Source organism: Jaculus jaculus, chromosome 4 (genome assembly GCF_020740685.1).
Source record: "Jaculus jaculus isolate mJacJac1 chromosome 4, mJacJac1.mat.Y.cur, whole genome shotgun sequence".
Taxonomy (NCBI): domain Eukaryota; kingdom Metazoa; phylum Chordata; class Mammalia; order Rodentia; family Dipodidae; genus Jaculus; species Jaculus jaculus.
In genome coordinates, this window is record NC_059105.1 from 40900867 (window position 1) to 40916890 (window position 16024).

At 39.4% G+C, this 16024-nt stretch overlaps 1 protein-coding gene across 5 annotated transcripts in view; it reads left to right on the forward strand.

The window, feature by feature from the left end:
* Nucleotides 1-16024, forward strand: part of Satb2 (SATB homeobox 2) — a 206846-nt gene that overhangs the window by 7162 nt on the left and 183660 nt on the right. For 2 of the 5 annotated variants that reach the window (XM_004653597.2, XM_045148526.1), the window contains exon 3: nt 1636-1863. In XM_004653597.2, coding sequence (XP_004653654.1) covers nt 1695-1863 — 169 coding nt within the window. In that variant the 5' untranslated portion in view covers nt 1636-1694. Of the gene's footprint in view, nt 384-1635; nt 1864-3186; nt 3271-3343; nt 3369-16024 lie in introns of those variants that run through there. The other 3 variants (XM_004653598.2, XM_045148528.1, XM_045148527.1) reach the window with 3 other exon arrangements.

Genomic DNA, 16024 nt, shown 5'->3' on the forward strand with positions numbered 1-16024 from the left:
TTCTCAGCCCTTTCTCTCCAGAACCGGTCTCCTTCCCGAAGGTGTGAAAGGCTCTTTCAGCCTCCCCCCTTCCCCCCTCCTCCGCCGTCCCCTCCCCCGCTCGCTCGGGTGCCCCTTTGGAGGAGTCCTTTCCCTCTCCTCCTCCCTCATCCCCCCACCCCCCATCATCATCATAACAACCATCTCCGCACCAGAAGAAGACACCCTGACCCAGGACCTTAAACGCTAGGGCCTGGGGAAGAGGAAAAGGGAAGGAGGAAAGAGAAAGGAAGACTTAGGACCGCACTGCAAAGCAAAGCACCAGAAACTTTCCACCCTGGATTCTCTACTTTTGCTCCATGGACAGAGCCCCAGCCAGCCAAGTTTCAGACAGACCGTGAGCAGTAAGTACGCAGGGCGAGGGCTCCTGCGCCACGCCGCGCCGCGCTGCGCTCGGGACTTCGGGGAAGCCCAGGGCGCGCCAAGTTCCCTCGCGGCGGCTCGCGCGCGTCCCACCGCGAAGCCAGGAGGTGCGGTGGAACCCTCGCCCACAGCACCCATATCCCCCTCGGGGTCTCCCGCATCCTCCCCCCCCCCCTGCCTGCCACTTCCACCTTGTCTCCTTGACCCATGGCGACACGGCTTCTCCCGCGGCCCCAGCGCCGGCGAGGATTCCCGGCGCTCTGTGCTGTGCCGGGCTTCTGCTCTTCGCGCGTGTCAGCGACAATGCGAGCGCCTTTTCATCAGGTGTCTCCCCTTCTTCCCGGTCCCTCCCTCTCCCCAAAGTCTGGCGTACCCAGACCGGCGGCTTCCAGGTGGAGCGCGCTGCCCGCCTAGCGACCCGGAGAAAAACTTTGTAGAATGATTTCAAAATGGGGTCAATGAAGGCTGCTTCGACAGCTAAGAATTTGAGAGTATTTCGCTCGGGTGTTCTATACTGAATAGCCTTTTGAAAGCACCCAGAGTCAGATGAAGATGAGGATATTCCACAATCACATTGTGGCTCCCGCTCCTGTGGTGGGTTACATCCCGATGCCTACCTCTTGGTGTTTTGGGTGGTGACTAACGTGAAGTTAAGAGTTAATTTCATGCAAAGGGGTGTGTGTTGTGTATCCGTCCACTTGCTCCATAAAAATGAAAAAGCAAGGATTCCAGAAGTCCATTGGCCCGGCATTGGGTGCCTGCCTGACCATTCCTTACGCATTTATCTAGAGATTAACTTGGTTATGGACTAGTGTTATATCCCTGATCCCCTTCTGGACCTGAGAGACCTCCTTCTCCGATGGTCTCGCCCTTGGCCACCCTGAGCCCCCGATGGCGAGGCTTTCACACTCCTGAATGATTTCTGCCAGCCCTGTCCCAATGAATGGACCACTGTTAGGCGCCACGCACACCTACTTAGGTCCGTGCCACCGCGGGCTAACTCCTGGGGGGGACAGCGGCCGGACCCAGGCGCAGCACGTCCACTTCTGGACCGCTTCGGGGCCTCCCAGGGGAAGGTCGCGACCGGCTTGGGCCCTTCGGGCGGCGTGGGAGGAAGTTTGTGTGGCTGAGGTGCTGCGCTCCGCCACTGGCCTGTACGTCTATCACGTGTGTGAGCAGTTTTTCCCTCTTTTTTTTTCCCTCCCCCTTCCCTCCCTTCCGCCCCCTCCCTAGGTCCCTGCGCGTTTTATTGCGACCTGCCGGTGGGAACTTTGTCTCCGAGTCGGAGCAGCATGGAGCGGCGGAGCGAGAGCCCGTGTCTGCGGGACAGCCCCGACCGGCGCAGCGGCAGCCCCGACGTCAAGGGGCCTCCCCCGGTGAAGGTGGCCCGGCTGGAGCAGAACGGCAGCCCCATGGGAGCCCGCGGGAGGCCCAACGGCGCCGTGGCCAAGGCCGTGGGAGGTAACAGCCCGGGGCTGGGAGGCGCGCGCAGCCCGCGGCCGGCTGATAATGGCCGGGGTGTCAGGGTTCAGGTTGATTAGGTGCTCTTTCGGTGTAGGATTACAGGAAGTTAATTTCACGTTGCTAATAATGCCACAGTTGCCTCTCTGCAACGGGTAGCTTCGTCTCGAGTTAAAGCAAGAAAGTGGTTTACCCAGAGGGTGGCATTTTTTGGGCACTTTGCCACTGTGTGCTGAGGTGTTGGCAGGTTTATGTCACAGCCAGCTAACTGTTTCTAGATTTTCCTAGAGAGCTTTTTAGTGTTTTAACTCCTTTGCTTTGCCTGGGGTATCCGTGCTGGGGATGGAGTTTAGGTGTGCTGGCTTTGGTGGGGTAGGGATTAGCGTTTAGGCCGGAACAGGAGGTGCAAGAGTTAGGTGTTACTTTGTAGCTAGGATCTTGCTTCAAGTAGGAGTTTGTCCTGCCTTGTGTCAGGTGGGAAATGAAGAGTCGCTGTGAATCTATCAGGTTCTTAGAGGCTTTCATGCTGAGGTTGTAGAAGTTTAGACACTGACATTTGTAACTTTGTGAGGGATTAGAGAGCCGGGTAAAACAGCAAGGTAACCAGCTACCTACCTGCTGTTTCCCCATTCAAGAGTTAATACTGTTCAAGAGAAAGTCTTTTGTTGTTTTTCCTACCTATAAAAAATACTTTCCTTAAAATTACCGGGAAAAGCAATGTTACAAAATATACAATAAGAAATTTAAAACACAGTATTTTTGGTTTGCATGCGAATTGCCTAGTTTCTTTTGCATATAAATGCAGGGATCTCCATGGCATGCGGATTTGTGTGTGTGTGTTTGGGTATCTTGCTCCTTGAAATTGTATTACTTCTCAGGTCCCTCAAGCCATGGTCATGTTTTCAATAGTAGCTTAATACAACTCTATAGTAATTGGTCGGTATAAAATGGTACAGAATCCTGGCAAAACTTGGCGACAAGGTTGCATTTTGGAGAAAATACTTAGTTTGCAATGTCTACTCCCTTTTAAAGAGTTAAAGCAAGAATGCCATAGAATGGCACTTTCTTATTATGCTATTCTTTTTGTACGTATGTGTTGGGGGTGTGATGGACATTCGGATGGTTTGCCTTTATTTTTATGTTACTTACCTCATCTGAGAAGGAGCCTTCTCCCAAGTTTTAAAGTTTTGGGGGAAAAAATTAGCTCCAGAGTGTGTTTTCTGTGTATGCCCAGTTAGAGATGTGCAAGTATACTATTAATGAAGCAAAAGAAAACTTGATTGGTCTGTGACTCATTTTTCACCAGTGGGTTGTATTGCTGTGCTGTTCTGAGACTGGAGCAATCACCTCAGACTTTTCCTATAATCACATCTATGCATGTCCTGAAGAAAATACATAGAGAATGAGGTAGGACCAAGCTTGAGGTGATATAAATGTTGATAGTGTTTCCTTGAAAAATGTTCAGAAATCCTTGAAGGCAGTATATTCAGAATGGGGCCTCATAGGTAAGAAAAATAATTTCAGGGTCTTTTTGAAAACCCAGTGCAGTTCACTGCACTCTCTGAATATTCTCTGAATGCTCTAAACAATTTTGAATGTAACTGTTAGAAATTGTGCTTCCCTTAAACAAGGTTGCCTTTATTTATCTTCTATGTCACATTGAACTGTGAAAGAAACTGCCTTGTTCTGTTGCTCAGCATACCTTTAGTGTAAAGCAGTGGTTAAATTTTTTGAAATTATAATTCATATTTGACCACTTTAGTATAAGTTGATACAAACTGAAATTATTGTCTTATAAAGAATGATAGATGTGTTTCAATAACCTGCCTTAACTACCACCTTTGAGGCTTAATTTAATTTAGTAATATCAAAGGTCCTATTAGATGGCTCTCAAACTGGAAATAAAGATAACATTATTTTGTTTTAATGTGTGCCATTTATAGTACTCAATAGCAAAGGGCTTAAAATAGTTTATGTGGTAGATTTCTAAAGACTTTTTTAAAGAAAACTTTTTATTCTCTATAGCATAACAGAGTGTTTGGAAAGAGATTTAGAAAACTTCAAAATATAACAACTTAGAAATAAAACTTTTCAGTACAATGTTTTCTTATTGAATGTTAATAATTATTTTGCAGGCTTAAGTTTATATAGTTTCCAAATGTACATTAAGATGTTAATAATTTCATTTCTTTGTAACTTTTAATCATGCATATAGACTGGAGGAAAGCCAACCCTTTTTAAAAATGCACATTCTAAGTTTTGAAAAAAATGTTTAACGTACATTTGTAGTTAGAGGTACTTTCTAGTTGAAACATTTTTTCTTTGCACATAGGGTAAGTACAAAATGGTTTATTTCTATTATTCTACAACCTTTTGTTTAAGTTTTCTTTACAAAATAATAAAACAAGCATAGATAACTATAAAATAATTACAGCTTTGCATCATTTATTTATCAGATATATCACAGCTTGTTAACATTATAAAGACAGATATAATTTGAGAATAGATTTGGGAGTACATGTATATTGCTCTTTAGTATTCTTTCTGAAAAGATCCCCTCCTCAAAAAAAAAAAAATAGAGGAAATCATTAAGTTAATTCCTTACTCAATAAAATAGCAATTAATCTCACTACTTTTTGGTAAGCAGCAAGAGATAGATGGTTTGACCCTACTGGCTACAGTAGTAAGCTCTGTTCCTATTCTGCTTTTGTAAGCAGTAAGAGCTGGTTAGGATTTTTTATGAGAATTGAATATTCATAAAAACGGGGAACATTGTTTCAGTATTTGGTGTGAACTAGTTGAGTATTCCTTTAGTCTCTAAGGTTGTGTTTTAATAGTGGACTTTAAAGTTTGTACGTTGTTTACAATGTGGTTAGCTGCGGAAGACTATTAGAGACTAGATCAGTTTTACTTTGTCTTTCCAATACTTTCCAGGATGTTTTGCTCTGACTTAAGCAGTGTGTTTTAAAGCATGTATGTAGTAAAATGTAAGTGCTCAGATGTATATGACAGTTAGCTTTTATAGAAGGTCTTCAGGAAAAAAAAAAGGCTAATATCTCTTTAAAAAACATATGAAGGCTGGGAAAGAGTTTAGAGCAAGCAAGAGTACCACGGTGTTGACAGCTTTATATCCCTGCTGGGTAACATTCACTTACTAGAATTGGCGGCCCTCTCAGCTAGTAATTCACTCCATAAGGATTTGGAAAGAGGATGATTAATGGTGGGGAAATTTATATTTGTGAAATTGTTGATTAAAACTTATAGATCTATTTGAAGATTTAGAAAGAGAAGAGATTATTAAGAATGACTAAATAAGAATCAGATGATCCTTTTTACTCCCATTAGCATAAGGACCCAGAATCTTCTATATGGAATGCTTCAGCCATACAGTGCAGCCTACAGCCTAAAATGAAAGTGGTGCCAGGGAAGCTTGCAGAGGGAGCAAGCGTTCTTTTTCCCCCTGGACCACTGGGAGGGGCTGGCCAGTTGTGCTCTAATAGCAATAAATTACTGTGCTTCATTCATTGTTAACACAGGCATTTTCGCTTTTTAATGTTTGGCTTAAAGAAGAACTTTAGACAGCTTTATTTAAGCTGAATGAACAGCGCTTGGATCTAGCAGATGGTGTATTTGCTGATGAGAGGCATTAAACATCAGAAATCTTTTTGATATTTTTCTTTTTCCTATGAATTTTTATGATTTTAAGGGGGTGTTAAATGTTCTAGCATTTTGGGAAAAGTATTTGAACATTGGAAATAGCTTATGGAGATACCTGCCCTTCTTGGAAAAAAAATGCTTAGCTTTGAAAAGTATTTCAAAAAAATTTGTTGAATTATTTTTTTAAAAGAACTGCTGGTTGAAGTTATTGGATAACTAATCTGACTGAAGTATACCTATTCTCATTCCCAGGCCATTTGAAGAACATGGTTGTCTTGTAAGGGGGAAAATCATTATGGAGTACACAGTGGTGTATTCAAGCAGAGAAGCAAATGTGATCAAGTTTGTTAGGCAGGGCCCCATTTAGAGCTGAACATTGCCTACAACAACAGCTAGTTTAATTGTCTACATCTGGGACATTTCCTTTTAGATGAAGAATCCAAGAAATGTGGTTTCAGGTCAGGCGTAGAGACTATATTAACAGTAGTGGAGGCATACTTTACTTTTTGAAAGGAGTGTGCAGATAGTAAAAAGTACAGGTATTTATACATTTAAATGTATAAAATATTTAGAACTATAATTGTCAACATTGAAAAATGGAAAACCTCCATTTGTAAGTATAGATGCCATAATATTTATAGGAAGGACTTAGTGTTTCAAGAGAAAAGCATTCCCTCTCCCACCTACATTTTCTTTCTCAATTTAAAAGTTTAAGGTCTTTTAAATAGAGTGTTGGGTTTTGGGGTCATCTAACAGTCCAACATATCCTCTGTAGTTTTGCTGAGGTAGAAAAATAGCCCTTCTCTAAAGTGTTTTTAGTCCTTGGCCTGTTATTAAAATAAAGACATACTTGGTTAAAAAATATATGCAATGGAACATACACATTAAACAGAACATAGGGTATCCGCCCCTCAGAGTCCTGAGCATAATTTGGTGTTTCAAGTAATTTTGGAAGCCTTATGTTCCGTCAGCAGAAACCCACTGACCATTATGTATTCAAGATCATCCGCAGTGGGGGGTGTGTATGTGTGCGCGTGCGCACACTTGCATGTGTGTTTGTGTGTGTGCACGTGCGTTTGTGTGTGTTTGTGTGTGTGTGTGTAGTGTTACAACTATGGAGTTGTTCCTTAGGCATCTGTTTTTTACCCCTGCAGATAATAAGCAACACTAACATTTCCCTGTGGGTAGTGACCAACAGAATCAGTCTGTACATCTTAGCTGTCCTGTTTTGTTTTGTTTCTTTTTAAATTCATGTATCTCTGTGGGGAAGAAAAACTGACCAATCATGATTAATTAGATATTTGAGGATATGAATTTGAGCCATTTAAAGAATAAGTACATTAGTTTTATTCCAGGAAAGACTATGGTAATTTTTGGGTATAACTGGCAAGACAGTAAGCAGTGAGACTTGATGGTTCTTCTTTGATAATTTAAAGTTCTTTTTTTTAAAGTATTAAGTATAGACAGAGTTGATAAGAACATATTTTAAATATATATTACATTAACAGGGTTAGATGCATTCCAAATTATCTTTTTTTGGTTATTCTTATTTTTTCAGAGTATTTTTGGTTTTTGTTTAGATGAAATTAATACAAGTTCTCACCATTATGAAAAGTTTCATATAACTAATAATACACACACACACACACATATATACATATACATATATGTATATATGTGGCTTTATTTTAAGAAGAAAACTTTATCCTAAGTAGTACATAGCATTCAAATTACCAACAGATACCATATATATCTTTTTTTTTTTTTTTTCCAATGTAGGGTTTTACTCTAGCTTAGGATGACCTGAAATTCACTATGTAGTCTCAGGGTAGCCTCACACTTAACAGTGATCCTCCTACCTCTGCCTCCTGTGTGCTGGGATTAAAGGCGTGCAGCACCGTGCTTGGCTTTATGTATGTTATTTAAGAAGTAGCTTAAAAAAAAACATGCAATGAGTATATAGTGACTTTTACTATCTTCCTTACCCTAATGCTGAGCTACAATGGCATTTTGGAACATATTTAAAGATGGAGCATTTGACAAAAGTTGTATGTGTAACAGTTTGTCAGTGAAAAGTGACAAGTGGGAAATGACAAATGAAATGTTGGCATCATCACTCTTTATTTTGATAAAAGTGTCTCAATTTGCAGTGATATAATACTGTTTCATATTATTTCATGAGTTGTGTGAGATGCATAAGGAGAATTTAGATTTTGTGAACGGAAAATTAGCAGCCCAAACTCTCTTTTCAGAAGCTTTGGCAGCATGCTCCCTTTTCCCCTACTCCCCAAGAATAAGAACAGCAGTGAAATGTTGGATGGAACCCACACATTTTAACTCATTAGTTTTTGAAAAAGGGGGGGCCGTAACTGAAAATGGTTTCAAGTAGGAGACCTTTATGCTTAGCTCAAGAAATTAAGAGAGTTTGCCTTTTAGTTTTCTTTTTTTCTTTATAGCAATGTGGAAAGGAGTGACTTCCCTGTAGTGATTTTGATTGTATAGGTCTTTTCTCACTTCTAATCACTGCTGCTCTCCAGCATTAATGTAAGGTGCCAGGAAGGAGAGCTGAGAAGCTCCTTTAACTTAAAGTGCAGGAGAGGTTTCGGCAATGCCTATGTGTTAAAAATGGATCTTTGTATACAAAGGATTCATCAAGCTACTACTTAAGAATAATGTGATAGGCATTTCAAAGACAAAGTACATGTCCGCAGTGGAGTTGAGATATGAATTAAAACAAAAGCCAGTCAAGGACAGGTTTAAAAAAATAGATATAAAAGTAGCCTCTATAGAGTGCTAGTTTCCAGTTTTTGAAGTAAAATTATTTATTGTTACTGGTCAACTAAATATTCATTTTTTTTCTTTTCTATACACACAGCTTGATAACCCTTACATGCTATGTAGTAGTTGAGAGGCTGAAGCAGGAGGATTGCAAGTTAAGTCTGGGCTACATAACATAGTTCTAGGCAAGCCTGGGCCAAAGTGAAACCCTATCTTAAAAAAGCCAAACAAGTAGGACTGGAGCTATGGCTTATTGGTTTAGGCACTTGCCTGCATAGCCAAAGGACCCAGGTTCAATTCCCTAGACCCATGTAAGCCATATGCACAACATGGTACATGTGTCTGGAGTTTGTTTGCAGTGACTGGAGGACCTTCATTTTCTATCTGCTCCCCCCTCAAATAAATAAAAATAAAATTAACAAATGAGCTGAAAATAAATCCATAATGGTTTGCAAAATCACAGAAGTCAATCTATATAATTTTTCAATTGGTAGAACTATTTTGATGTTTATTGGCAAATGATTTAAAAATTGTGACAACATAAGTATAATTAACAGCAAAAGGCATTAGAAATTGTGCCTTTTGCCTACATTTGCTTTAGATATATAACTGGCAACTAGGTTTACAGCATGTATGGCATATATTTTTGAAATTGGTATTTATGCCTTTAAAACTTCAGAAAGAAGAACTTACAATGGAAATAAAGTAAATGACATATATATGAAGATGGCATAATGATACCCATTAGACTGTATTCTAACCTAAAAACTTAACAAAAAAGGCTGGACATGGTGGCTCACGTCTTTAATCCCAGCACTAGGAGGCCGAGGTAGGAGGATTGCCATGAGTTTGACATCACCCTGAGACTACATAGTGAATTCTGGGTCAGCCTGGGCTAGAGTGAAACCCTACCTGGAAAAAACAAACAAACAAACAACAACAACAACAAAATATATATGTATATGTATATGTAGACACACACACACACACACACACACACACACACACATATAGAGAGAGAGACAATAAATAAGAAAACCAAAAACATAGTTATATTGTAGTGACTAGGTAGACAAATGCCTAAAATGCAAAAATACCAAAGCAAATTATATAAAAAATTGATAGGAATTTTAACAACTTAAATCTTGAAATAAAGTTATCAGCAAGCCCTGCCAGCCTACAGCAAGCATATCAGTAAACTATAGTTATGATACATTAGTGTAATAAAATCCCCTGAGGAAGTCTGTTTCAATTTAGTTGTTCCTGGTGCAGTTAAGAATGTTACTGTATAAAACAAATTGAATTCTTCCCTTACGTAGTTGTCTTGCTATTGGAATAGAGTTCTGTCTTTGCTTGGGCAGTTATTCAACTATGACATTATCATAATAGCAAAGATAAATATATCCAGGGGCACCACTGCAAGCTGTTGTTTATAGAAATAGGTGAATTCCACATCAGAATATAGGTTTGGTACCCACTGATGGTTGCATAGTACTCAGTGTCTGTCTTTCTTTCCTGGAAGACTCGAGCAGATAGGAGACAAATAGACTCCAGATAAAGCAAATGTTTCCTAAACTTACTGACAAAAGTGATTTTCAGGACATCACAGAAAGAATGTGAACTTCATCATTTATTGTAGTTGCTATTTTCTTCTTTAAAAAGATCTTTTACTTCTTTTATGTTTGGCTGGAAAAAATTTTATCAGGACTCATATACTAATTATTACTTTTTTCGCAAGAAAAAGTTCTTTGTAAAGAGAGCAAATTTGGTTTAATATTACATCAAGACTCTTGAGAAATTACCAAATGCATACAGTAAAACAAGCCCTCATATTTTGATATTCCCTGATATGCCCATATAAGAACTGAGCATTTTACTGCATTTGTTTCAAGTACTTATATATATAAGGAAAGTTAAAGTTGAAATTTTTAATGGCTCATTAGAAAAATATATTCATACCAAAACTCTTTAGATTTCTGTTTTGCAAACATTATTATTTTTGGTTAATAGAACAAGAACTTTCTTTTGTCATAATCCAAAGATGTTCACAGAGCAGCATGATAAATGTCTCTTTAAGCATCGTAGTAAAAGAAAATGACTTGTCTCACAGGCAGTGGAGAGTTTATGTTGTTCTGGACCCATTTCCAAGCAGTGATCGAAAACAGATTACAATAACAATTATACAGTCAGAAGATGCAATATCCATTTCTGCTTTAATTGAGTGAAAGAATAATAAAAACATCATTAAGAAAAATGAGGTGGACCTGTCACACAGTGCACAGAATTTTAGTCTTAGAAGATGCAGAATAATCCCAGTGCTTTTTCTCACTTTGTCATGTTTATTAGCTAAAATCTACATCAGCTCCATTCTTCCCTGGGAAGTTTGCAAACCAGACCTTGGAAGTGGTGGCAAGGCACTAACAATGCTCACTGAGGTGTCTCCCTGTGCCATGTGATCAGGGGTACTACATCTTCTTAACTGCTGCCTGAGGTATAAATAGCCCTTACCCCTTTTAAAAACACGGAAGTCAACATTTATGACCATTCCTTCTGCAACAGATCCTTGCTGGGAAAGGGCTAAGTGAGGTCCCTGGCTTGCTTTTCTTCCTCTTCCCAATGTCTTCAGGAGACTGAAGAGAATATTGAGGCAGAATAACTAGCGTTCCTATATCTCAGCATGTGTGGGTTTGTAGGGAATCTGAGGTTGCATGTCTGCATGTTACCCCATCTGTATTCAGGTGCTTTGGGCTGTCACTTTAGTAGAGAGGATCCGGTTCCCATCTGCAGTTGTGTGAATTATCCCATCCAGAATCCTTAGCATTGCGGGGCCTTCAACTTCCATCCCCCAGCAACTCTGAGGAAACCACAGGCAGTAGCCAAGATCAGTGTCTAGTTTCTATATCGAGGACTGCGTTTGTTACTTGGAAACTTAGCGTTTTTGAAAGCATGGTGATGACAGTTGAGTTGGGCCAGTCACGTGCTCGTTGAGGGGTACCAAAACTCCAAGTACCAGTGACCACCAGCATAGTTGCAGCCAGAGCTTGGACTCAGTTGACAAACTTAGAGGGGACTGTTTCTTTAATCTGTTGCTAAGCTTTCTTAAACCCATTATTTAGCCTTTCAGAGGGCAGCAAAAGGAAATTTGAATAAAATAGGCAGTATGTCCTCCTGGTGGAAGCCCAGGTCTGTCCCAGCATAACATCCTCCTCCTCAAAGGAGAATTTTATATGGAACAATCCAAAAAAGCTTTTTAAAATTTTTACTCAGTCCAGGGACTTTAGTTAATAGCACCTTCATTAAAATACTTTTGTCAGTAAAGAGTTTTTCAGTTTGAACATTTACATAACCTAACGGTGTTGGTGAATGCAAACAGATTTAAAGGTCTATTAGTGGTTCTGTTTTCTCTGGACTTTACAGTATAAACCTAAATGTTAATTCTGGGTGGAACTTGGCATAGTGTCTTTTTGCCTCAAAGGGGATTTTTGTTGTACAATAAAAAAAGTGTTTTTTTCTTTTAATACAATCACCTTCTTCTCCATGTCCCTTCTCTCATGAGCAGTCAATTAAATATTCAACATTTTAGGAGTGCATCTTTACTTTTAAAAAAAGGAATGGCTAATTTAGATGAATTAAACAATTTTCCATTAGTTTATATTGCAAACCTAGTGCTTTTGATAGGAAAAAAAAAAAAAAAAAGAGCCCGAGCCCGGCATGGTGGCACATGCCTTTAATCTCAGCACTCGGGAGGCAGAGGTAGGAGGATTGCTGTGAGTTTGAGGCCACCCTGAGACAGAGTGAATTCCAGCTCAGCCTGAGCTAGAGTGAGACTCTACATCGGACCCCCCCCCCCCCACCAACAAAAAGAAAGAAAACGAGATCTGAGATGGTGAAAATGTTACAAAAATATTATCTCTCCTTCTCTTCAGTTTTTTATAAAATCATTTTTGATGACCCTTGAATCTTATAAATCCATTACATATGTTCTTACGTTCCTTAAGTTAAGTTATAAAAAACGTTCCTTATAGTATATGCAATAATAACTCTATAAAGAAAGAAATATAAATCTCTATGCAGAGACTGAATTTTGTAATATTAGCTTGGAAAATATACTTGTACTAACTTCTTCAGATGATCATATATGTATATATGTATATGATCTTCTTACTATTATTTTTTTGGGGGGGTAGGGTCTTGTTCTAGCTCAGGCTGACCTAGAATTCACTATATAGTCTCAAACTGGCCTCAAACTCACAGTGATCCTCCTACTTATGCCTCCTGAGTGCTGGGACTAAAGGTGTGTGCCACCATGCCTGGCAGATCGTCTCTCTCTCTCTCTCTCTCTCTCTCTCTCTCCCTCCCTCTCTCCCCCTCCCACCCCCCTTCTCTCTCTCCATATATATATATATATATATATATATATATATATTTCGAGGTAGGTTTTCACTCTAGCCGAGGCTGACCTGGAATTCACTATATAGTCTCAGGGTGGCCTCTAACTCACAGTGATCCTCCTACCTCTGCCTACTGAGTGCTGAGATTAAAAGCGCGCACCACCATGCCCAGAACTTTTTATATTTTAATATTCTATGTTACAGTTGGATTTTATACAAATTACATAGTAAGTACGCAAGTCAGCCCTGCCATGATAGATTGTCGTCTCATGAATGCCTGAATGTGTTCAGAGTGTCATTCATGATGGTGTGGTCTGTCTATGCCAGGGGAACTCTCGGCAAAGTGGGGCTAACCCAGGTACTTTAGAAGGCTGGCTTCACTGTCAGACTGAAAAGTAGTTTCTGACACTTAGACTTGGAAAATATGGTGTCAGAAGATCTACAGCCCTTTGTTGAAAGAATGTAAGAGGAGTAAATTGTTCTTTGAATAGGAAGTCATTACACATTTAAGACTCAGGTAAAGTCTCTTTACAAGGGTAAATAAGGTGATCCCCATATATTTTTTTCTTCTTAAATGAATCCCTAGGTAATGTTCAGCAAAACTAACTCAATTTACAGGCTAGTTCATAAGGCAAGTTTATGCCTTAAGCACATTTTTATGACTTATAACCCCCCAAACTGGAGCTTACCACCGTAAGTCCATCCATGCCGATGCAAATAATCATTAGTTCCCAAGAGAGTTCCAGGAGAGAAAGAGCCTCAGGAAATGCTATGACTTTAGTAACAACCATTTTGTTTCATGTGTGTTTTCTGTCACATTGTCGACACTAGACTTGACTTGCATGTTCACAAGTGACTGTGAACAGGATCCTGTACAATGTATAGAATCCCAGTTAGCACAGGGTCAGGGTGTAAACATACATTTTTCACACTGTTCAAGCGGCTAGTGGAAAACAGGCTGCAGAACAACTCCCTTGGCCCCCTAATAAAAAGATTTATAGCAGAATAATTCTCAGCTCCATAATGGGACTGTTGTAGGTTCCTGTTTGATATTTGTAAAGCTGAAATACAGTCAATGTACCCAAACTAAGCATTTATTGTAAACAAGTTAACTGCCACGAGCTTATATTCTGTCAAACATAATTATGTCGAAGATTGATGTATAGCCTGAAAGCAAGGTTGAGGGAGACAGTTCCTTTACACCCAGGAAGGCCTCTGAGTTGTAGCTCTCTGCTCCTCTGATACTGGGACTGGACTCAGGGAAGCTGCCTTCCTCCCAGGCAGTCCCAGATGTGTAATAAACAGGCATGCTCTTGAAAGCAGATCTGTTTGTCTATCCTACTTTCTGTCAACACATTAGAGAAATGAATTTATGTCCATGGGTGCTGGTATATGCACATTCCTGGCATCATCTTCATCCCCATCTGGCAGCCTTGGAGCTGGGGTTAAATAGCTGCTCTTCCTGGGCCCTGCTGGAATGCCCTGCAGACCTCACCTAGGATCAGCTAGCCCACAGGAAACATTTCTCCCCTCCAAGGGAGTGCCGGACTTATCTTTTGGCTATTTTGTCTCCATCTTGTGATACTAGAACTCTGAGGAAACTGTAGCCTGGGGTTGGAAGGGAATGCTAGGATAGTTCAGTTTGGGGCTCAGAAATTATTTTAAATTTGAAAAAAAATTGAATCCAGGGATATAGAGGAAGTGAAATGATTTTGAGGTTGAGATGTGCATATCTAGAATTATCCCATTTAATATAATACATTACTCTTCTAGGATTTTCTTTTTCCGTAGAGGAAGGTAAATTTTTATATTTTATTTAGGGTAAATATTTCTCACTTATTTTCCTAGGAAAAATAGTTGTTTAGACTTTGGAAACACCCAAGTTAAAAATAAAAAAAGGATAACATTCTTTCTTTGGCTGAACAGTAGCGTTTTACTTACCACAGTAAGGATGGAAATAAAATTCTAAAGCTGAATGATATGGCTCAAGAGACAGAGGTAGGAGGAATGTAGCAAGTCCCAGTATGAGAGACCAGCGTGGGTGAAAGAGTAGGACTTGTCTCAAATTCAAAAATAATAAAAATAAAATAAATTAAAAATAAATTAAAAATTAACAAAATAAATAAGGAAAAGGAAGAAAGAGGATAAAAGGAAAGAAAAAAAAGTGAATTTCTGTTTAATGACTTAGTGGTCTCTATTTTTTTTTGTAAATATAATATTTGATTTTGGAAAGTATATAAATTACAAGGAGAATGTCTTAAAAGCATAAAATGAAAAAACAATAGTAATACATTAGTCTTCTCCATTCTATTTTTCTTAAGTAATTGCTATAAATTACACAGGTACATATATACTTAAGATATTGTATCTGGGAAGAATTCCATCAGACCCTGTTTCTCTGGTCTGTAGGCTGGGTTTTATTAACTTGATCTGAGTCACAATAATAATATCCTAGGTATTGCAAGGGAGAGATCTCATTAACCCCTAAGGGAACTGGAGAATACACACTATGACTTTGACTTTCTGGTGCTTCGTCTCCTCCTGTGCTTTTCTCTTCTTCCTTCCCAAGTCAGTACTTTCCAGGACTGGGTTGCTATTGCCTCTCGGCAGGCATTTGTTGGCTATGAGTCTGACTGAGGGGCTTGCAGCACTTAGGAAAGGTACAAAGTCTGTTAAGGTTCTGCTCTGTGAAATCTGCATCAACTTGTTCATATCAAAGTGATCATTTTTATGCTTTCATTAAATATCTAGAAATGTACATAGACAATAGGATTTTTTTTTTTTTTTTGGTGGAGGAAAACGCTTTTGCTATAAAAACTTTATTTTTCAGGTTTTTATTTGATAACAATCTTTCCAGTCTAGTATGATTTCCTTTGAGGCTGTGCACCAGTGTTTGATCTCAATTTTTAATAATTTTTGTGAGTTAAACTCTCCAAAGGAAACATGCTTGTGCTGTGAAATATTCCCACTAGAAATGTGGGTAGTCTCGTCTTATTGAGAGCTGAGTGCTTGATTCCTTTATTAATTCCTTGGTAGAGAACCTTAGTACACAGTTACCCTTTCCTTAACACTACACTGGAGAAATTACTCAAGGATTAAAAAAATGTTTAAATTAGGTAAAATAACAGTTAAGCAGAGCTCAAACCTGAGGTGATTGAAGCAAATGTCATTTTACTGAAGTCACTTTTATTGACTTCTTTTTTGACTCACAGGACTCCAAGTTGCAAATAGCTTTTCTGGAGAGGTTAACAAGAAGGAGGGAAAGAGAGAAATGTGTGTCCTTATAAATACTGTCTTTAAGACTGTCCTCTCAGAAACCTTCAGAATAGAATTTT